Source organism: Talpa occidentalis, unplaced genomic scaffold (assembly GCF_014898055.3).
Source record: "Talpa occidentalis isolate TD23 unplaced genomic scaffold, MPIMG_talOcc4v2.1 talOcc4.8, whole genome shotgun sequence".
NCBI lineage: Eukaryota > Metazoa > Chordata > Mammalia > Eulipotyphla > Talpidae > Talpa > Talpa occidentalis.
Genome location: NW_023605194.1, coordinates 39,405,068 through 39,428,877, shown reverse-complemented (window position 1 = coordinate 39,428,877; position 23,810 = coordinate 39,405,068). Strand labels below are relative to the sequence as shown.

General features: G+C 39.1%; 1 protein-coding gene across 2 annotated transcripts in view; it reads left to right on the top strand.

Annotated features, from left to right (window-relative positions):
- LRMDA (leucine rich melanocyte differentiation associated) overlaps positions 1-23,810 on the top strand; it is a 975,008-nt gene that overhangs the window by 775,804 nt on the left and 175,394 nt on the right. For both annotated transcript variants that reach the window (XM_054690432.1, XM_054690431.1), the window contains exon 6: positions 10,736-10,820. In XM_054690432.1, coding sequence (XP_054546407.1) covers positions 10,736-10,820 — 85 coding nt within the window. The remainder of the gene's footprint in view (positions 1-10,735; positions 10,821-23,810) is intronic.

The following is a 23,810-nucleotide window of genomic DNA, read 5'->3' as shown; positions in this document are numbered from 1 at the left end:
CAACAAATGCAAAAAAACTCAAGTTTATTTGGGACATCATATTTCTGCTGATGTTCTCTGTACCTAACTCAATTAGAAATGACATCAAACAAAGATTCCTTGTGTATTAGTCACATTTAAATAAAATTTCCCATGCTTTTATTATTTTTTTTTTAGTGTACAGTGAGTTATGAATATGCCATTAAGGCTGTACTTGCCTTGTTTAGGTACTATTTTACATTGATTACTTTCTAGTTTTGCGAAAATGTATGTGCACATTTTAAAAACATGAATGTATCTCATTAAAAAAAGTTTCCTAGTACTAGCAACTCTCAGCAAATCTCCAAACAATGCAAGTCTAGGACATAAATATTTTAAGGTCCTGTAAAATTGGAAGTTTATATATATTTCCCTATAATACCCTGTTCATTTCATTCCAATTTACTACCACAATTATATTTTCCAAAGCAGTTCTTAATACAATACACAATTATTTCCTACAGGGTTGGGTAGGTCACCTCATTAAGCCTGCAAAGATCAGACCTCTTGTGAGCACCACAAATATCCTTGCATTTATTCCTAATTAAAATGACTCTCCTACACTGTCTCAAGTTTATCAATACATATAATAAGCTAAGCAAAATATCCACAGTTGGAAAGTTTTCTGGGCAAGGTGACCTGGTCCCCTCACCTCGAGCAGAGCCCACTGTGCAGTGTCCACAGCAGTGCCCTGCCACCTGTTGGCTTTGCTTACACATAACAGGGTATTGATGTCCCTCACAGCGGTGCAGTAACCCTCTCTGACCCCCGTCCCAGTTCATCACCCCTGAGAGAAAAGAAGGGGCCATTTGAGAGTTCCAGGCCTCCTGATTTCCCCCATCATTCATTTCCTTGGCCACATGTTTCTTCTACTAATGCTAAAAATTTATGGCTGAGCACATTAAGGGCAGCACAAGCCCTTTCCTTCTTCTGGATTATTTCAGAGTTTCCTGTCATAAGGAAATCCAAGAAGACGTGTCCTCAGCGGATTGTGTGTGACAGTGTCTGCTTCTATCTCAGGAATCTGAGACATGATGGATAAACTGTCAGTTTTGAGGGATGATGTTTTCTCCATATTTCCATTATGAACCAGGCTGTCATCTCCTAATAAATTTCTTGCATTGGTATCAATTTATTTTTACAAGCAGAGGGTCTGATGTATTTGGGAAAGGCACTGACAGCAGAGCTGGCCTAGCTTGACAGAGCTGGCTCCACCTCACTTTGGAAAACTACTTTGGTTCCAAGGACAGAACTTGACCCGCAGCCCTTGAGAATAAAAAACTCTGGGAGAGGAAGAGAGACACATGAGGCTGTTCCTTCTTTTAAGCCAAAATAAATCAAGCCTGCAGGACGACCATGACATAATATTATTTCTAAGACAACCCTACAAACCCAGATGAGAAATGCCAGATGTTAGCATTTACTAAAGATAGCTGGACCATCACAATAATGCAGTGAATCTATGGATGAATTCAGATTATAAGTGGGCCAAAAGAGCTCATTCACCTTCAGAAGGAAGCTCAGTAGTGCTTTTCTGCTTGACAAGTGAGGAGTAGAGTTCATTCATATAATAAATATTTGATTAAAAATGATGGTGCATTTCCCTGTCCTACCTACTATGAAGGGTAGGGGAAGTCGTGAAACATTAGACCTATGGCCCAAGAAATCTAAATCTAGTTGAAGAGATAAGGTATTATACACAATTAGAGTGAAGTAAGAATAAATCATATTTTATATTTACTTAGCAATATGAAGATCTTTGCCTTTGATTTAATCTTCACCCTTATTGGGAAGAGAGGCCATAGAACCTCCCAATAGGTAAGACAGTAAACAATGGAGGCAGTAAACAATGCCTTAGTTTATATCCCAGCTCTGCTGTATAGAACCTCAGTGAGACCTTATTCGTTACTTAATTCCTTTTGGTCTCAGTTTACCTCATCTGTAAAATAGGAATACTGGTTACAACTGCCTCACCTTGTGAATATTAAGCAAGTTTAGGAATCAGAGGTGTTTTGCATCATCCCAGACACAAATTAAGCACTTGTAAGTGTTAGTTATTTTATTTTATTTTTTTTAAGTTTATTTATTTATTTGTTTATTTATACATACAAGCACTGGGTGCAGTCAGAAGCATAGGAGGGTGAGAGAATTCACCAGAGCCAGAGCGGGGAGCAGAGCAGGCAGAAGGACCTAAGTACACTGCTGAGGGGAGCAGCAGGCAGCAGGAGAGGTCTGCATGCCATGTGGGACCCTCCTCTGGTGGCCGGGGAGCTGCGGGGATCGAACTGGCGCTGCAGAGGCTGCGGGCAACTTCGCAACCCAGCGCTCAACCGCTGCGCCACCAGGGAGGCCCAGTGTTAGTTATTTTAAACTATCATCATCATCCTTGTTGTCATGACTATTGTTATTGTTCCAATTTCATAGTGGAGGAAAGTGTGCTTAAAGAATTTAAGTAAAATGCTAAGGTCCTACAGGCAGATGGAGCCTGGCTCTAAATCTTAGGAGCAACAGAGCACAGAAAAGGAGAAGTAGAAGATATTCAAGTTGTAAATAAGTCAAAGACAGAATCCTTGAAGTTTAATTAGTTTTTTCCTTACAATTCTTTCTTTTCCTAGAGCATAAAATAGCCATTTTCTCCAAAGCCCCAAAAGTACTTCAGATGTTATTTACTAAGGGTTATGTGGGGTGGAGTGCTGGTAAATGTTTAACAACCAGCTCTCTGAGAAAACTTTCTGCCTGTGCATGTATACATAAGCTTATTGAAATTTTTTAATAAAAGGCTGAATAAATCACAATTTACAAGAGTAGAATGCTTTTTATTATAGGTTATATTTAGTCAATGAGTTATATTTTTGATTATTTTGACAATCTCTCACATCCATAATCAACCTAAGCAATTGATCAGCAAACGTAACTGACATGAATATCAACTATTTTTCTTTCTTACTGAGTATGTAAGAACTTGACTCATTCGTTAATAACACATGCAATTTCCTTACCATATCAGATAATAGTTTTTGAATAGTTTGAAATAGTATTTTTTCTTAATATTTCAGTGTTATTCATAACGGTTATAAACACAATACATTTTTTAAGTGTAATCTGCATTATTATGATTTTATCTATCACTTAAAGTTTAGGAAATCAAGAAAATAGTCCCTAATTTGTAGCATTTGCCAATTTCTTTTGGCAAAGTGACATTACTAAAGAGTTTTAAAAGGGTTGGGATCAGTATATCATGGTATAGCATTTTCACTCTATAGAATTCAATGGGGGCAAATAATTTTAACAGCATATATGAGTGAAATTCTGTAAAAGAGGAGGTGATGAGTTTTGCTATGTATTACCTTTGTAAATATAATTAATCCAATTGTAAATTATGTAATTCAATTTTAAATAATAACTATATTTAACAATAGACACAAAAATTCTGAAATTTTAACCATTGGTTATTGTGAGCTGTTACAGGTTGACTCCAGATACCACTGATTATATTATATAATCCCAAGGGGCAAAAGACATCTGAAAGACTCATGTCTACATTGCATATCAGTGATAAAAAAATAAGTTGATGGTATTAATTATATGCTAGGCCACAAAAGATGTTGCATATTAAGATGAATTGACTCCTCTCTCACTATAAATGTATCACCTCCTTAATATCTCTATTCAACCCACGTAGGTCTTTTTGCCCGGTACCTCTAAGTATCAAGTTCATTGTGCAATGATTGGGATTCAGGAATCCAGCTGGGTTGCCTGGACTTTCAAATTCCCTACACTTTGGATCCTCTTGGACAAATTAGAAAACATCTCTGAATCTCAATTTTCTTGTCTTAAAATAATAACAACAATGATATGTCAATCATTCGGTTCTTAAGATAGTTAAATGAATCAATGTGCATAAAATGCCTACTTGTAATTAGTGCTCACGAAATGTGACACACACACAGACACATACAATCATGTATACGCTCTTTACTTGGAGGTTATTGTGTATTATTAATCTGATTACAATGGAAACTTAATCCTCAGCAAGGATTAATAATTAGCATCAAAATATTAACTTGGGCTCCATCCTACTTTTGGGGCACAAATGATTTCTTCTTTGTGGATATGATGTTCTGCCTTTAAAATTACCCAAGCTGTTAGTAAATTCCCTCTCATTTGATAATGCTTTGTCAATGACTGGAGCAGTTCTTTGTTAGGGGCTACAGGACATTCTAATTAGATCCTGACTTGACTGTGCACCAGAAAAGACCCAGCTGACAGAGGAATGAGGCAAAGTGGAGTGATAGCCAGGAAAGTAATGTCATAAAAACCTGGGGCCTATGGTGCTGAGGGAGTGGTGTTGGGGAAACAACATGGGCTTTGGGGTCAGCCTGACATAGTTTTGAATCACACCCTGGACTTTAACATTGTTCAGCCTTGGACATACTACTCTTTCTATGTCTCCGCTTTCTCATTTCTCAGATGAGAATAATTATAGGACATTTCTCATACATTGGAAAACCATTAGCATTTAGAATGCAAATCAGCAAATACTAGATTCTTTCCCAGGCTTTGACTCTTTACCATACAGTTCTTATTCCTCCTTTATTTCTATAACCCCTCTCATTCTTATCACATCTCCTCACTCTCTGATATAGGAGATGGGGAAGATATTTACCCAAAATTGTGTTCATATCAACCCTGATGTATATAGAATTTTAATTTTTAAAATTTTGAATTGTAACAAACAATGATACTATTACATAAAGTTAAAAGATCAAATCACTGCAAATCACATTGTTAACAAAAATCTTTTAATCTTTGTTTATTAGCTTTTACCTATTATAAATTTTATATCATAAACAATCACATGGTATATAATATCTTAATATTGATTGTGTTAAATTAATTGTATAATAAAACTTTTTGCATAGTTCTCATTTTTATAAGTTTTATTTAATACAATGAATTATTAATATTTTTATGATGTGCAATATTTAGAAAATTTTCAGTTTTTTCTTATATAAGTGCTAAAAATATCTTGGAAACACTGTTCTAGATGGTTTGTAAGGTCCTTTATAACTCTTACATTCTGTGATTGTTTATTTATATAATAGTTTTCCCAAAATACCAAAACCATAGCCCTTCTTTCCTTTTTTTTCCCCTTGGTTGATTTTTCCCTTCCCTCCCTCCCTCCCTCCTTCCATAAATACTTATATACAGCTCTGTGCCTGATATCATTTTAGGCACTGGCACAGTTGAACCCCCCTTGAGATCAGATATGATCAACAGGAAGGTCCAGGTTTGTGCGCACAGAGGTCTTCCTTTCACCAGAGGGACCCTGGCACAGCCCTCCCTGCTCCCTTACCCCTTTTCTAACTGACTTCACTGATGTAGCCTTCAGCTCCCTCACTCAGCTGAATGCTAAGGTTAAACCTGAGCTCTGCCCCTTGTCCCTTTGGGCTTTTCTTGGTCTCCTGGTTACTTACTCATCCTCTTCCTTATCTGACTTTTTTGTTTTCTCCCAATTTCTTGGCTTCTTGCTCAGGACAAGATACAGTTGTTCCTCTTCCCAGACCTGTTCTGTCATTCCAGTACAATGTGTCTCACTTGGGCATTTTCTGTCTTGCTTCATACTGAAAGGCTTGTTGTCTTCATCTGTGCGCACATCAGAATCTTCTGTCTTTGGGCTGTTTCTCTGGCTTCTGACTTCGTCTTTCAGATCCTCTGAAGTCTTTACCCCAATTCTGGCAATTCAGCTCATCCTTTTGTTGTGTTGAATTACAATCATGGTTTATAGTTTTATCTTTGACATTAAAATTATTTATTCATTTCATTATCACAACTGATTTCTTCCTGTATTTCTGGCAGCCTGTTGGGGACAAGTGTCAGTAGTATAGTTAATCTCAGAAAGCTAATATCAGTTAACCTTCTAAGCTGTCCCTTAGTATGAATAAGAAACATGCAAGGATACAATTACTGTTCCACATGTTCAGGTGTCCCGGTGGAGGTCAAGGACAAAGTTTTGTGATAATACAGACTATGCGGGTCATGCTACACATGGGTGACTCTTAATAATCAGTATTAATCGTGGTTATGATTTTTTTCAATGACTCAGGAATGAAGTCAAGGTCCTCATTTATTACTGTCATTATTATTGTGTTCTCAGAGAGCAGGGCCTGACATATAGTAGGTGGTTATTAAATACTTGCTAACTAAGTGAGTGATGTTTTTTCTTATGAGGGAAAATAAATGTTTTTAGAGGAGTCAGCTTTATACCACAGTTTCAGGGAATGAATTGTGATGAAAAGTGAAGATTGCTTTTGCTTGAAAGAGGCTGACAAATTTCCCAGACCCGGGATCACTTTATGCGGTATGTGATTTAAGGGTGAGTGAGCATGCCAAAGCGCTCCACTTGAGCTGAGTGATGGGGAATGAGTTGTGGAGCTGTGGTCTTAGATGGTATTTTGTGAAAAATAGTGGGAGATTTATGGCTATTAAACAACTTTGTAGCTGCCCCCTTCTTGTTTTGAAGCCTGCCAAGTCTCTCCTCCTGCGGTCTGTATCATGTTCCTTCAGGGCATCCGTGATGTTCAGAAATATCCACTGGAATGCAGGTTTCCACAGAATACACCCAATGGGAAGGGGCTTGAATTTTACACATTCATCCAAAGACATTTGTTTTCAGTAACCGCTGAGTGAAATTCTCACTTCGCACGTCTCTCGTAGGCGGTGCTGTACTTTCATTGAATCTTTTCCAGGAAGGTTGCCAAAGTTTTACCTTCCTTCCTGCATAATGGAAACTGCAGAGAGCAGTAGATTAGTGACTATTATCATTATTGATGTGAATTTAAAAAATTATTAGCAGCTCTCCAATTGTAAGAGAAGATCAGAGAAACCTTCAGTGTGCATTGACAAATCTTCAGCAGAGTGTTTACAAGGCTAGATTGAGTATCTCAAACCTTGGTTTGAAGGGGCTACATATTTACTATTAGCAAGTCTTTCCACTCTCTCATCATACTCAGTAGCTTTAGAAGAAACAGAAATGGAATATTTCGTCATAAGAAGTCAACCAGAGATGGCATTAATCCATGTCATGCGAGTACTGGGCAATTGTTACAGGAAATTTCCCTCCAATTATGGGCTCCTATCAACATGTGACCGAATGGAAGAGAGAGGAAACAGGAGCCTTTGTTTTTCAATTTTCATGTTTAATTTTGAGAAATTTAAAAAACATAGAAAAATTTTAAAATGCATGTAGCTACCATACAATGTTTATAGTTTTTAGTATTTTGACATGTTTGTTTCAAGTCTTGTCTTTAAAATACAGAAATAGCCTCCTATATAAAACTGAAGTTCCCCCATACCACTAGTCCCCATTCTATTTCCCAGTCCCCTAACAGAGATGCCCATTTTTATGATCTGTGTTTAACTTTTGTAATGTTTATATGTTTTCATACACCCATGAGATCAAAGAACTATATGCATTTGCATAAGTTATGTATACATTTATCATTTTGCAACTTGAATTTTCACTGTGTTTAGTTTTTAGATCTGTTCAAGTTGATATAAATAAATAAATCAGATTTATTGCTCTTCATTACTAAATATTATTCTATCACATAAATACACAACATTATCCATTTTCCTTATTGATGGACAATTGAATTATTTCCAGTTTGTTCTGTTCCAAATAATGCTGTCATAACATTGTTTTATGTTCCACCCTACAGACCTAAATGAAAATTTCCATTGTGTATGTATTTTAATGGAATTGGTGTACCAGTTTTCAATATTATTAAATATTGCTAAATTATTCTCTGAAGTACTTGAACTAATGTTTATTCCCACTGGCTAGGTATGAGAAGAGTTTTATTTCTCTTTATTCTCCATACCACTTGTCACTATGTGACTTAAATGTCTGCCAATGTGATAGGCAAAAAAAACCCCAAAACCCTTATTTTAATTTGTCTTGCCCATAGGACCAGTTAATTTTATCATCTTCTCTTTGCATACCTCACTCAGATTTTCTCTTAAGTTACCTGATATTTCTTTTGATCATTTTTTTTTCTACTAAATATTTATATAGGGACATTCTTTATGCATTCTGGATACTGATATTTTATTACAGATATTACAAATATCTCTTAACAGGAGTGATTTAAAGACTAAAAATTCTTTGCCATTGATAGTTAGAAAATATGGCTAGGATTCAAGTTTGAGACTGTTTGTGGCTCTGAAGATTAAGATTTACCCAAATTTCCCTATTCCTATTTTAGACAGATCCTCTTAAGCCAGGTTAAAAGAAATTACCAAAATGTTTCCATTTGTTTCTTTTATACTCATATGCTTCAGTTTCAAGAGGAGTTTTTTATTATTGGAAAGACAGTGTGCAAATTGAGGACATTATCTTGTCCATTTCCTTCATATGATATTTGTGCTTTTCCAAATCATGATTATAAGTATAACACTCAGAGTAACACATGTGTATATCACTCTTGAAAAGGTCAGGTGGTCTTCATTTTGACAAAAGCCAAGCCAAAGGGCTGTAGTTAGAATCCTCATTTGTAGAAGTTTGCCTAAACATCCATCCATTTGAAGTCTCGCTAAAAAATGTAGTTTCAAAATTGTACTTTTCCAGGATTCTTTTCCATGACTTGAGTTTATAAATGGGCATTGAGGAGAAATGCAATTAAATGCTAGGCATAGAATGATGACTGCAAAACAGAACTCAAGCCACACAATTTTTTCTTTGACTACAATTGGAAATAAAACTAAATAGCTATTTTACTCTTGGTTATAAAAGTCTAATGTTTTGCCCAGTCAGAGGTATTTGCTGAAAGGTGTTTTTTTCTAGTAATTTTAGGAAAAGCTGTCATCAAATTGTCAACAGCCCAAATTGAGATTAAAAATACTAAGAAATATCACAATCCAGTAACTTACAACTCATACCAGAATTTTAGGCCTTCTAAGCAGTGAGGTGAGTGGAAACACCAATAGACTCTATGACCTCTTGCAGAAGAAGAAGTCTTTTAGATATGTGGAGGATGCCCCCATGCCTCCATCCCATCTCTCTCTCTCTCTCTCTCTCTCTCTCTATTTCTCTCTCTCTTTCTCCCCCCCTCTCTCCCTCCCTTCTTTCCTCTCCCCCTGCCTCCCTCCACCCCCTCCTCAAGCATTGAATAGATACAATACAGAACATGGTCCTTGTGTCTCTTCCTGTAGGAATTGCAAAACCCTGAATGCCAAATGGAGAGACACATTATGATTCTAGTATTTGAATTTTAATCTGATTTCTTACTCTTTTTATATTTTTTCAGTATTGTAAATATCTAATGATGTAGTATCTAGCAAGTCTTATGTTCTTTTTAAAACATTCTTTTTTGTGACTGAACTTTTATCTAGCTGGACCCGATACCCTTGGGTCAAGCTTAAACACCATATATTTCCCTTGGAGCTGGGGTGAAGTAATGCTACCTGAAATCTGTCTACCTTAGGGACACTGTTTCTGATTTTGCTCCATTCAGAACTCTTTCTATAAGTCTCCCCTGAAAGCTGCTTAATCAAACATCTCAAATGTCAGAACCAGGGTTTAAAGGGTTTTTCTAGCCAGTAGGTCTAATCTCCTACTTAGTTTTGATTCCTATAATGTAGATAATCTCTTTGGAGAAAAAGTCTGCCCCTAGCAGGGCAAATATATCCCATAGAATGTATTTCCTATTCCAAAAAGAAAAATGTAGCATTAATGAAATTTACTTTTTCATGAAGCTTGGAAAGGTTGTAAGCTTAGGATTTTGATCCTAGCAGATGCTCTTTTTTGGATATTAAAAGAAAAGTAGCATTTGATTCAGAATTCTCAGTCAGAGTTGCAATGGTGATTCTTCTTGCTATAAGCAGCCAGAGTCTGAATGTGACTTACCTGTCATCAGTTCTGAGTGACAGTGGACCCCACAGTCATAGCCCTTTCTTCCTGCCCTGAACCCCCATGGATGTAGAATTGAATAAAGAGGTTGTTATCAGTCTGGGTCACCCCATATACAGTATGGTGGTTAAAGTGCTCTTTGTGAACCATCAAAAGCATCTTCATAGATGTTTTTCATGTGATTTAAGTCTTAGAATGGCAAAGTTTTGTAGACAACCATTCAATTTCCAATATCAAGGTAATATTGATAAACTTAGCCAGAGACACCGTTGTAAGGTTTGCAACAATTTCTGTCCTTCCATCTGGTTATGCATGCTCCTATCTTAAATCTTGTGCCTCTCACTGTCTCCAGGCCATCAGGCCCCATCCATCCTGGGGCCAAAGTTCAGTCTCATTACTGGATGTCCATAAAAATCTACTCATGTGAGGATTTCATTAGTGGGAATTACTGAAGAAGGCCTGTGACAGAAATCTAAATCCACTCTGTTCCCTGCTTTCCACTTCTCTATTTCCTACCTCTTCCTTTTCTCAGTGCAGCACAATGAACAAACCATCCCCTTGTCTCAGAGCCCATCCATCATTACCGAGGCACCTCAACATTTTGTATTCTGTCTTCCACTTACCAGAATATTATCTCAACACAGACAGCTCTTGCTTCCTAAGTCTTGGTTGTATTCCTGTATTGTATACCTGAGTCTTGGTTGACAGTGTTCCTCCAGACCCAGATCCCATGGATAAATGTTTGGTAAGCGAAGGCATTTAGCATTTGGTGATGCTTCATGGTGGATATTTGTTTTTATCACACAGGATTCCAGTGACAGTGTTGTTGCCTCTCCGGAGTGCCACTATACACCCCTGCCTTCTGCTTCCAGAGAACTCACCAGCCACAGAGGTAGGAACTAAACTTTTTATTGCTCTCAGTGGTTGCACAGAGGGACACTTGGTTATGTAGAGCTCTGGGCTCATTATTGCTGCCTCGGCACTTGAGAAGGAACTCGGTGCTTTTTAAGTCCTTGATGAGAAAACCATACCTGTCAAACCTAGTGATTTTAACTCATATTAAACAAAATTTACTGGCAGTCTACTGGGAAGGCAAATAAATCCATGGTATAATACAATTTTATGATTTTTTTCTTTAAATAAGGACATTTAGTACTTAAAAATTACTAAATAAATGGTTACCTCCAGAAAAATGATGGCAAGAAATTTGGAAACTCATTAATAATTGTAAAAGCATCATTGTTTGGGAGTGTTATAGTTGAAATCTGTAATTTCAAAATGAATGAACTCTGCGTTACTGTGAAAAAGAATTTCAGTGTGCCTGGCAACATTGGAGAAAGTCAATTACAGTTTTCCCTGAATTCTCTGAGCCTGGGAACGTTAATTTGGTTTACTCAGTTCTTGTAAAACCTTGCCATGTCTAGAGTTGTGTGGAATATAATTAAAGAATGTCATATCCCTTAACCTGACTGCTTGGCCTGAACTCTTTGTAGTCACATTTGTTGAAGTTGGTTAGGACAGAAAAATGCCACATAGTGTAACTTGTGTACCTTGTTTTACCCTAGTTATGATGTCAGCCATGTCTCCCAGTTGTGAATCTCCCATCCAAAGATAAGTGAAAACAGACTTAGATCGAGGTCATCACTCACTTTAAACATCATCTCCCCAAAGAGGAAATTGCCTTTGTGTATGTAGGGAACACTGAATAAGGACTGTTCCAGCTTTGTCATCCTCCCAGCTACGTTGTAAAATGGATAGTTAGGAGCAAAGGCTGGGGAGATGCACAGAAGGTGGTGGAGCTGGCCCTCTAAGAGGACATGTGGGTGCTGGCAAAAGATATACTTATATAGTTACATTCTGCAGGAAACAATGAAAAGAGTAATGCAGGATCTCATGTCTGTGATGTGGTCTGTGTTGCCTGTTTGATGTCGACTCCATAAAATTTTTCTACATTTTAACATATGTTGGCTCAGTTTCAGTTTGTTGTAATTCTATTCATTAAGTGTAAATTTTATGAAAATCAGTTTGGCTTATAGTAAGATAAATAGGTGATGATGCAGTATTTAGTGTTGCATGCAGGTTTCCTTTATTGAATATGCTTATGAGGGTCTGGAGTATATGCCTTTAGAGTGTGATTTTTGGAATTCTCTTAGAGAAACAATAATATCATTTCTAGAAGGGAAAAGAAATTAACCCTAGCATCATCTCCTTATGGATTTATTTTTTGGTTTCAGAAACCACTTGTATTAAATAAGGGTAAATTTACTCTTTGTAGACTGTTGATTACACTCATAGGAACTAAAGTCTTAGAACCCTAAAGTCCACTGGTAAAAATTGATCTGGACTTGAAATTGAGATTTCAGAACAGAAGGAAGTGATTAGATAAATTACAATCACAGTAGTAGGACAATGCTCATCTGGTATTAAAACAATAAAATGAGAAATCTGAATCTTAAAAAAGGGAATGTAAGACAATGTGTTTGGAAGATATTTTTGAGTAATATTTGGAGTATACAAAAATGCTAAAGGAGGGTAGAGTGAAAAAAGGTGCCCTTGGATAGAACCAGAGCCCCAAATCAGTGGTAAAAATGTTATCTAAAAGGAGCCAATTACAGACATCTCAACTGTACTGAGGAATATCCCTACACATGTAATATATTGGTTGCCTGTTTAGTGCTAAGGATTTGGATGTTGAAAAAAATGTAAGTCTACTTCATGAGACCATCACCAGTTTTTTGGCCCTAAGTTGGGTAAAGACCAGAACAGAGAGAGCCAAAGATAATCATTAAAGCTGGATTATTGGACTTATTTATATAGAGAGAAGATAAAACTGTCATCTTTTAGTTTAGCATAAATCATACATTGACAAATGAGGAAAGTCATATTTTTTGGCACCAAGAATAGAACCAGTTAATGACATCTTGCTTTTTTTATAGTTATTCTAAATTTCTGATCATATAAATCACCAAACTGAGTGTTATTTGTGAGTACATTTGTGGAATAGTTTAGAAACACTTATGCAGAGAGTTATTTGCACATTGTGAGGACAGATTATATCAATTCTTGCCCAAAAGAAATTCTTTCTGATGTCTGAAACTTAGTCTATAAAATCCTTAGTGGAAGTTCTATTTGCAAATCATTTTTGAGTCATCCAGTTCCCAATCTCTTTTCATTCCGCACCAACAACTACACAAACTGGGGGGCAGTAGTTCATGTGCAAATTGCTATTTTTCCACACATGCCATTTTCCCTTTACTTGTCCTTTTATGTAACTTCCAATGTCAGTTATGATAGGCCCAAGTTTCATGTCCTAGAGACTGTGGATTGAAATGCAAAGAATGTCTGGGCCCAGAATAATGATCAGACAATAGAGGATTCTCTTTTTCCATCTTTAACTTATAGATAACCCATACATCATAGAGCTAGTAATGTGTGATACTTTCTGCTTCCCTCATGAAGTTTTTCCTGATCTTATCTATATTGAGTTTTCCCCCTTCTTGAGGTAGTTAAAGTGGTCGTTTCTATCCTCTTAGTGTATCTGTTCATACCTTGCTTTGTACGAGAGAGGGCGGGTACCTGTATGTCTTCAGCTCCTCATAAAAGAAAGTTCCGTGAAGGGCAGTACAAAATCTAAACTTTTTTCTCTTTAACATCTCTGACTCCTACTCATTCTTCCACGTCCAGACTAAACATCACAGCTTCAAGAGGATTCCTCTGGTGCCAACCTACACATTCATATTAGGCCAGTTTTCCCGACTTGGGGGCTGTTTTCCTAGATAGGTTATAATTTTTTGGGGGTGGGGAAGATAAGGGGGTAAAGCAGATTGTATCTGTTGGTTCACTATTGTATCTGAAGTGCCTGATATGGACCCTCTTGTTTAATTGGAACTCAGTAAATATTTGTTCAGTACACGACAAGTGATAGAAACCCAGGACAAAGTCAGTAACTTAAATATTTCTGTAAGGTAAATTGATTGTGTCTCAGAAAGGAGCCCTGTCTTCCTTTGGGGGTGATTACACACTGAAGGAGAAGGTCAATCCTATGGACCTCAGAACTTTATCCTGCTCCTTCCCCAAACTCAACTCATCAAGGACAGGACCCTAACTATTTTGATTCATTGTCAGATGACATTTAGCCACATAGTGTAACTTCCAAGTAGGTAGTTACTTTAATAGTTTCCAAGCTTTGGTGTTTTGATGGTAAGAAGGGAATAGGATAAACTGAAGCAACTAATGAAATTATTTTAAGAACAGAAGCTCTTAAAGAAGGGACTTACTCTCTGTAAGACATAGGTTGTAATATACACTTTTTTTTTTGTATATGCAGGTTTTACCCTTGCAATATCTCTGAGAGTCTTGCCCTAGGTCAGAGCATGTCATCAGAGTATCAGGGGAAAAGGGCTGTATTAATCGTCTCAGTTGCTACCTGGTACCAATCTACATACTGTGTCATCAGTGGGTGTCTATTTATAAAGTTGACATGTCGAAATGTTGGCAAAATGTCTCTAAATATGCTCAGCACAGACCCCTTCACACCAAGTATTACCACTCTTTATCTGGTAACGGTTAGACATAGACTTTGCTTTTATATAGACCTTGTGGCTTTTGGAGAAAACACTTCTATTTAGAGGATAGATCATGTTATCCTGGAGACAGCCCTATAACATCAGGAAGGTAAGTATTAATCATTCCCATTTTACAGAAGGTGACAGCAAGAACTGCTGAGGGAGATCGAGTCACTCAGTGACAGAAGGAAGGAAAAAAATCGGAGTTCTGTGTCCCTGATTTCCAGGCCATCCTTGACATTTGTCCTTCACACAGGACGTACTGAGCAAGTACAGGCAGGACTCACTGTGGCATTGTGCTGGAGAGGAGAGAAATAGTACAGGGAGAGGGACAGCCAGGAAGTGTCCATGATGGGGATGAATTTCCGAAGCCTATGCTGAGGCTACAGCTACAGTAAAGTACAACATTCTTGCCTATTTCTGTCCAAAAAATTCTGTTACTCCCTGATTCACCACTCCCCTCCCCGGCCCCCCCCACCTTGTATAAATTCAGGAGCTTAGAAAGTTTAAAAAACCAAAGGGAAAATGCTATGGTATCAGTCTGAATTCTGACAGGGAAAATAGAAGACACGTCAATGTGTGTTCAAATTATGAAGGGTTTTAATATGAGGAAAGAGAGGCTTTTATAAGCAGTGAAGATGCCACCTAGTCTCAGCTTTAGCAGTGAGGCAGGGGATTCTCAAGAGCTTGCTGAAACATTTCTGCATATCTCAGGAACACGTGAGATTCTCTTATGGTCTTTCTCAATTTGTAGCACCAACAGGGTTGGAAAGAGGTATGTGTGTAGAGGAGGGAGTCCTCAAAATGTTCATTGCTTCAAATATTGGGAATTCCCAGCCATTGCCTTGCTGCTCCTCTTCAGATTTCCCAGTCATACTCCATTGTCTCTCTTTGGTCAACTCTCTAACCTAGAAACCCATAGCAAGGAGATTCTGGAAAATGTAGGTTTCAGTTCTTCCTCTGCACTACAAACAACACTTTCAAAAGAGGGTAGTAATGATGTCTGGTTAAAACAGACATCTAGCACCTCTGCCATAATCCTGACTCACCAAGAGCTAGCATACTGAGGGCCCCCTTCCAGTTTGCTTTCATACACATCTTGCAAAGCAATTGCAAACCCAGTGAAACATCTCAGGATTATTATTTTTTTCCTGATATTTACATAGTCTGGAAGATATTTCATAATTAGCTTGCCATAGTAAACATGGGACCTTATATGTATAAAAGAAAATGTATGAAAAAAAGTAAGAAGTCAAGGAACTGCTAGGAAACCTGCAGGGATTTGATAACCATCCAGCTCGCGTTGGAAGTTGTGCCATTATTTTTATTGACACAGTTGTTAGGTGCTCATCCATTCCTCCAACCAGGGGCTGGGTATATTTGTGTTTGAAATTGATTGCTGGGACTGTCACTGAGTAATTTACATAGCAACTTATCATAATTAGTTATCGTTTGCAGTTTCTTTAATGTCAGTTGCATTTGTGCTTAGCAATTGATTTTTCTGTATATCTCCATGAAGGAGCTCAATGTGTGCCATCCAAAAAAGAAGAAAAAGACAGAAAAAAAAACCTGCAAGTATTTTTTTATCTGTATTTTCTAAACAGTTTTTATTTCTTTCTTTATTTCTTTCTTTCTTTATTTATGCATACAAGAGCTGGGGTACAGGCCAAAGGTGTGGGGGATGAGAGGATTCACCAGAGACAGAGCGGGGAGCAGAACAGGCAGACTGACTGAAACACGCTGCTGAGGGGAACGGCTGGTGAGACAGGAGAGGTCTGCTATGCCATGTAGGTAACTCCCTGGTCAGCCAGGGATCGAACTTGTGCTGCAGAGACTGTGGATTGCTTCATAGTGGGGTGCTTAACCCCTTGTGCCACCAGGGAGGGCCTTTTCTGAACAGTTTTAACCCGGATAGCATATAATGCATTTTTACAGAAGTCATCAATACAAACATTTTCGCTTCAACTATTTAAATAAACCAAAGTGAAATGAATACGAGGAAAATCAAATGAATATGTGTGAAGATATGGCAATGCAGAAGAAGATGTGTGAGAGGGGAGAATGTCAGCCAGAAGATCTGTATGCCGGCAAGCAGACTGCTTTCGGAGGGCTCAAAACAGGGCTGCTTGATAACCAAACTGTTTATCACAATTTGGTTTAGGTTTGTAGGATTTGGAGGCAATCCGTTTCTTTCAGCCAATCAATTTTTTTTTTTTCTATTTTCCATTCCTACCATCTTGTCAGGTCAACTCACAAGGAAGGTGAAAGCTAAGAAAGTTTGATCATTATAAATAAAATCTACACGGAATAATAGCAAAATCTCAAAGAAAATAGATGCATTGATCTAGGTTCTCTTAATGCTTCAGTATCAAGGGGTCTGTTTTGTTTTGCATGTTAGTTCTCATTGGCCATTTAGAAAGATAGAGTCAGCAGTCTGATGGCTATGGAGGCTTTGTTAGGGATGTCTCACCTGAGATTAGATCCTGTGACTAGGCAGCCTGTTTATTTGTTGCCTTGCTCTTCTGGAATATTTTGATTAGACTTTGGAGGGTACTAACAATCACTCGACTTCCAGAAAACATCACCGATTCATTTAAGATTGAAAGAAACATGACAGATGCAACTTTCCTCCATGGAAAGTATATTAAAAACTAGCGGGGGGGGGGGCGGGGAGTGGGTGAGGTGGGGTGGAGAGGGAAAAAGGGAGAGAGGGAGGAAGGAAAGAAAAAGAAGAAAATCACATTGGCAATTGGCAAGGAAGGCCTCCGGGTGGACGAGGACACATTCCTTCTGTGGGTCCTGCCAAGTACACACATGGCCTCTGCTCCCCTCTTTCAGATCCATGCCATGGCTTTGCCCTGGCTGTGTGGGGGAAGTGTGTTGATTCCTTGTACAGAGCTATTATTAGCATTTTCTAATTATGTAAAATGCTTTCCTCTGATGACATTTTTAACAGAACCCATTACTTTAGTTTTCTTTCCTTCATAATGCTTTTATGGGCTTATAATCTTGGTGGAATTCTCAGATGCTGAGAGATGCTAAAGTTTCCTTTATTTAATCGAGGTGACTAGTGATTTGACAGTAGTGGTTGACAGGTTTATTTTATCTGTGTGGCAGTGGGAGTCTATTTTCAGTGTGTGCGCACTGTTCTAAAGTAAAAGGACTTTACTAAGTGCTGAATAAATTGTACTTTCCTTTGATTCTAGACCTTGCTGAAATGGTTTAAAAACTCTAGTCTGGGTCATCAAATTCATCTCCCTGCTGCTTTGCAGGGTCAATAGCTTCTCTCTGTACTGAGCTGGGCTGGGTGGATTGGAATGGAGGGCAGTGTAGATTAAAACTTCCGCATATATATAGATAGATGTGCATGTGTGCGCACACTGTCTGGGAAGGTGGCAGTGATGGAAGAGCAAGCCAAGTGGAATCTGAAGATGGATGAATCTGTTAGGCTATTACCAAGACTGGCATGGACTTTAGCCAGGAACTTTAAGCAACCTCCTTTAAGCATTTGAAATCCGGAGGGGTCCATTTCCTATCCTTTTTCTCCAAGGATGATTTTTCACTTGCAGTCTTCGGGATTGCTTTATTTTCTACTCTTTGGGAAGAATTGTAGTGTACTTACAGATGCAGAAGCATTGTGAATTTGGTTCTTCTGTTCTGGAAGCAAAGCAAGGAGGGAAAAATGGAATCACCCCCTACTCCCCAAAGTAATCTTCTTTAAGATGAGCAAGCATGAGGACAACCTCTCTCCAGCTGCTGTCCAAATGGTAAAACATATACCTATGTCTTTAAACATGTACCTATGACTTGGTGTTGACAGGTTGAGAGTTCCAAGTGTCCTGAAGTTTTGGCATCATGGACTATTTCTTCTCTCTTCCCTTGCAGCAAAGAGCTGGGCCATAGGGTGAATGACAGGAACTTCTCTGGGCACTCCCATTCAAGGATGCTTCCGGGATGACTTTTTTAGTACCCACTATGCACAAAGTGTATGTTAGGGTTTGTGGAGACTTCAGAAATAGAGGACATGGAATTTATATTAGATTGTGGAGATACCAAAACTGAAGCAGTGCCAACCAAACTCTGTATTACATGTTACATAATTATGAGTTGCTTTACTGGGCAAAAGCTGTAAGTATTATAAATGTTTAGAAAAGATAGAAATTGGTACAGGCCAGAATAGTGAGCCATGGCTATTTGGAGGATGTTGACCTCTATCTTTGAAGAACATGTAGGGCATGGGTAGGTGTAGGGCAAAAGCACAGTGTTCCCAAAAAAGGGAAATGGTGAAAGAAGCTGTTCACAGGTGAAAAATAGATGGAACTGACTGGAAGATGGGACCCATTTTGGGAAAAGTTTAGAAATAAGGTTATTTATGTAGGTCAGGTCCATCTCATGGACCTATTGAATAGGCAGATGAGTCTAGATTTAATTTAAAGCTGAATGATGGGGTTGTTAATCTGTAAGTAGTGTGCAGGGGGAATTGGATAGAGAAGAGCCTAGATTTGAGTTTGATCCAGTTTTAGAAGCTTTCCATTTCTTGACACCAGGCTTTGTGACTGTAGACTGTACTGCCTCCAAAGAACAGGTTTCTAGCAAAGGTAATTTAGGAAACAACTTGGTAACAGATGGGAAGGACAGCTGGGGCCAGGACACTGCCAGTGGAGCAGGGGTGGGGTGATGTAAAGGGAACCTGATGGCTACTATGGAGTTGCTGTTTGAGGTTGCTGATGGTTTGGTCACAGGGTGTCCTGGCTTGGACATCAGAGGAAATGGGTAGCCAGTGCATTTCCTCCCTGTGTTATTCAAAGTATTTCTGACACTGGCTTTTGAAACCAAAATTTAGAGCCCAGTGTGCAGTTAGGGTAATGTTGAAATAATCTAACATTTGAAGACGAAGGCCTGGAGTGGCTAACTGCCTTGGGGAACAGAGAACAGGGAAAGAATATGAAAAACATTCAGTAGCAAATGCAATAGACTGACTAAATGACTGATTATATTTAGGGACAGAGAGTGCTAGCGAACAGAAGGCTGTGAGGAAGCCAGCCTGGTGGTTGGGAAGCTGTGGTCTCCGCCTGTACCCCCTCTTGTGCTTCCCCCGTCGCACGAGTCTCCCCTACCACTCATGCATAAACTATATATAATCTGGCCTGTTAAATGGAAGGCTGCTGGAATTAATGAAATGAAGCTTGTGGCAACAGGAACAAACATACAATAAGCAGGCAAAGCAGCCACAAAAATTTGTTCTCATTCCATTCTTTGGCTCAAGATGAACTATGTTCTTTTGAAAACTATTAGATGCCCAGTTTGTTTTATTCCTGAATCCTGGGTTTCTGGAGGAGAGCTATTTGTAGCCAGTGCTTCTGGTCTAGATTGTTCTTCTGAGAGCTCTGTGGGCATTAACTTCTCAGTCCCAGTTCTTTCAATACATTCATTTCCCTGTCTCTTGTAGAAAACTTTACCCCTGCCCCAGGCTTTTCCTCATGTAGAGATTTTACAACCTTTTTGGAACAAATAAACAAACATCTGGAATAATGTGGTACATTTAATTAAAAAGTTTGCATTTGGCCAGAAATGGTAAAATCATGAAAAATGGCCTGTCGGTGAGCTCAAGAAGGCCAAATGATGACGTTGTTGGCTCCAAACGGGTTGAAAATGAGTGAGGTGAACACCTGCTCAGCTCAGCCTGCTGTCCTCCAGCTTCCCCCTTCCAGCCATTAATATTTACTACTCTGGTTCTTTATCCATTCTAATGAAATTTCTGCTTGGGGTTGGTCACGGGAGAGGGCTGTTATTTTTCCAATAACCTTGGATTTGTTGGGATGTGTGTACTTTATAAAGGGTGTGGTAGTGGGCTTTTGACTTTTCAGTTCCCTTAATCAGAATTCCATATGCTTCAGGTCACTTCGGGGACCTATTTCTGTTTCTTCAATCAGTCAGCCAACTATGGTTTGTTTTATTTATTTTTTTTAGATGAACCCTATACTAGGGGTTGTGGGAGATGCACAAGAAGCTGTGGGTTCTGCCTTCAGGAATCCTATAGTCTAATTGGAGAAGTAAGTCCCTATAGAGAGATGAAAGAGGGTAACATAGCTGTGAAAGTGTGGGGAAAGGACAGATGAGTGAGGCTGAAGGACAGGGAAGCAGCCTTGGATGAAAGTGAGAACTGAACTGAAAGCAAGTAGGAAGGAGAGCTGGGTTTATCCTGCCCCTTGGGAGGGGTCGCTGCTTTTCAGCAGTGTATTTCAGTAGATCTGCCTGTTCTGCTCCCCACTCTGTCTCTGGTGAATCCTCTCATCTCCCCACATTTCTGGCCTGCACCCCAGCTCTTGTATACATAAATAAATAAATCTTAAAAAAAAAAGAAGGCTTTACACCTCCCACCATCTCCTTACAAATGTCTAAGAACTTTCTCAGAGTCACATCACATAAGCCTCCAACCTGGGAGAAAAATATGTACTTGACACAAAAGCATTTTCAAAACAATTCATCCCTCCCCTATCTTTTGGCTAAAAATTTCCTCCCAATTGTTGCTCCTTTGCCCTTTGAATATAAAGATTGTCTGTAGCCACTGGAATGAAACCACTTGTATAGATAACAAACCTGGAGGAACTCTCTCTGGTTGGGATGGTGTGCTGGGTGGGACTGGAGGGTGGAGACAGAGGGGTTTGGAGTGTGAAAGAGAACTTGGGAAGAAACTAAGTAGAATTCTTGTTTAATTTCTGGTCAGTGTGTGTGTGAAATAACTTAAAGCAGGGGTTCTGATTAGCTTCTTTGCCTAAGATGCAGTAAAATACATCTTCTGTTTGTATATTAAGAGAAGAATGCTGAGACTATCTGACTTGGTAGAGTAAAGTGCTCTTATAGGTCTTCTGATTGAGTAGTTTGTACCCAGGATGAAGTCATTCTAAGGAAATGATAAGTTTTTCTTGTTGCACTAAAAACAAGGGAGGTAGCAGCAGGGGTGATTGGGCAGGGGGTGGATGGAGAGGGGCCGCAAGTTAAAAATACAATGGGCACCATTTAGGTTGGATTTAAGGATTTAAGGAAAGGAAGAGTATTGTTGAACTCAGGTGTGGATTGACAGGGGACACTGGAAAATGACCACTCCCCGAGGCCTTTTACTATAGATAGGCCCCTTTGCCTTTGAGAGTTGAGTACTGTGGCCTAAAGAAAGTGAAATGAAATGTACTCAAGTTTCAAACACAGTTAGGATTTGGAACCCAGATCCAGGGTTCTCTGTGTCAATACTAGTTCAGCTTCTTCATTAAATGAAACTAGGGTTTCACCCTGACCCCTCTGGACTTCTGCAAGCACAGATAGATACAAGCCCAAGCTGGTAAAACATTCCATTATTGTCAGAGGAGTTCTGAGTCCTCTACTCTTCATTATTCTTATGCATCTGTTTCTTTAAATTCTCTCTGCAAAAGCATTAGCATGAAAATGAAAGAGTATAGCAACTAGGAATTTTCCATTTGTAGCTTCCTTGGTCTGTGGGGTCAAAGTTCTATCCTCAGGGAGGATTTAATGCAAACTCTGTGTGCTGTTCCAGGGCAAATGTTTCTCAACTAAAAGACAAGATGGGGTGGGGAGCCAGGAAAACAATGCATTGCTAATTCCCCAACACAGACTGTCTAGAGATTGCTCCCAATTTAAATTGTTGCTCCCTTACCCCTAGTCCCGCCTTCCTCCAAAGAAAAAAATTACCCTGTGTTGTAAGGACAGACATCTGCATAAGAGCAATAAAATAGCCTTCCCTCTTGTGGATTAGCTCCTTATTCCTTTATTTATCTTGCTAGACCTCATCAGTTTCTCCCAAATCAAGGAGAATCAGAGGATAAGTCCCTTACTTTGTTTTTGATTAAGGAAACTTATAAACCATGCTCCCCAAAAAATTTTTCTCAGGAGAGAGCTTCCTTATGTCTAATTTCTCCCTTTCTTCATTGGTTCCCTTAGAATCTTCCTGGAGTTTACTTTAGATAGAAAACAAATCAAATAGGCTAGGTTCCCTGGAGAACAGGTTAGATAGGGCAGTGAATGCTGGCATCCCTGGGAGACAGTAAAATAAGTACAAGAACTAATGAGAAAACCTAGGTAAAGGAAATTTCTAGCTGGTAGGATGTGTTGCCCCAAGTCCTGTTCGAACAGGTGTAGTAAATCATGGACTGAGAGGTCTGTCCAAAAGATTTGCCCTCCACGCTGCCCATGAGATGCCATGGTAGGTAAAAAGCATTAGATCCTGATTAATGATCATCTCACTATTTCCTGGAGGGAGAAGGCCTAGACTCCACCTGTGTAACTTGACTGTAATCCCTCCATGGATGCCCAAGCAGAGCCCAGTCCAAAGTAAGCTACTATACTGCCCTCCTCCTCCCTGCAGCGTAGACTTACCTATTAACTATCTCCCCCTAACTCTCTTCAAGGAGTCCTGCTATATTCTCCTTTCCAGCACTGACTCCCTCCTGTGTGAGTCTCTCTAATAAAGCCTTGCCTGGTTCAACTACACCTATCTTTCTTTGGTGAATTGTTTCCCTAGAGGACAAAGGACCCACTCTTTTGAGTAAGGGTCTGAAACATTAAAACAGTACAGTGAACTTTTCCCACAGCCTCCTTTTCCCCCTTTGAATCCCTCTACATTTGTTAATTTAAGAGCTATATATTGAGGGCCTCCCCAGTGGTGCAGTGGTTGAGCGCTGGGTTGCGAAGCTGCCCGCAGCCTCTGCAGCGCCAGTTCGATCCCCGGCTGCTCCCCGGCCACTGGAGGAGGGTCGCCCGCAGCCTCTGCAGCGCCAGTTCGATCCCTGGCTGCTCCCCGGCCACTGGAGGAGGGTCGCACATGGCACGCAGACCTCTCCTACCTCCCGCTGCTCCCCTCAGCAGTGTACTTTGGCCCTTCTGCCTGCTCTGCTCCCCGCTCTGGCTCTGGGGAATTCTCTCACCCTCCCGTGCTTCTGACTGTACCCAGTGCGTGTATAAATAAATAAAAATAAATCTTTTAAAAAATTAAAAATAAATAAATAAAAATATATTTTTTAAAAAAGAGCTATATATTGAAAACATATTATGTGCCAAGCACTTTTCAAAACTATGGCAAAGAGTGATGAATAAAACAGACAGAAATTTCTGCCTTCAAAGAGCTTGCATCCTAGTACGAGAAAGGACCGATAACAGATTAAAAACAAAAGCACCATAGAGTGTGTTAGCAATAAGTACTAAATGTATATGAAAGCAGCAAAGGAGACAAGGGAATACATGTTGCTAAATTGAGATGTGGTAGCCAAAGAAGGCAGACCTAGCAAAATGGAGCAAATTGGAATAAC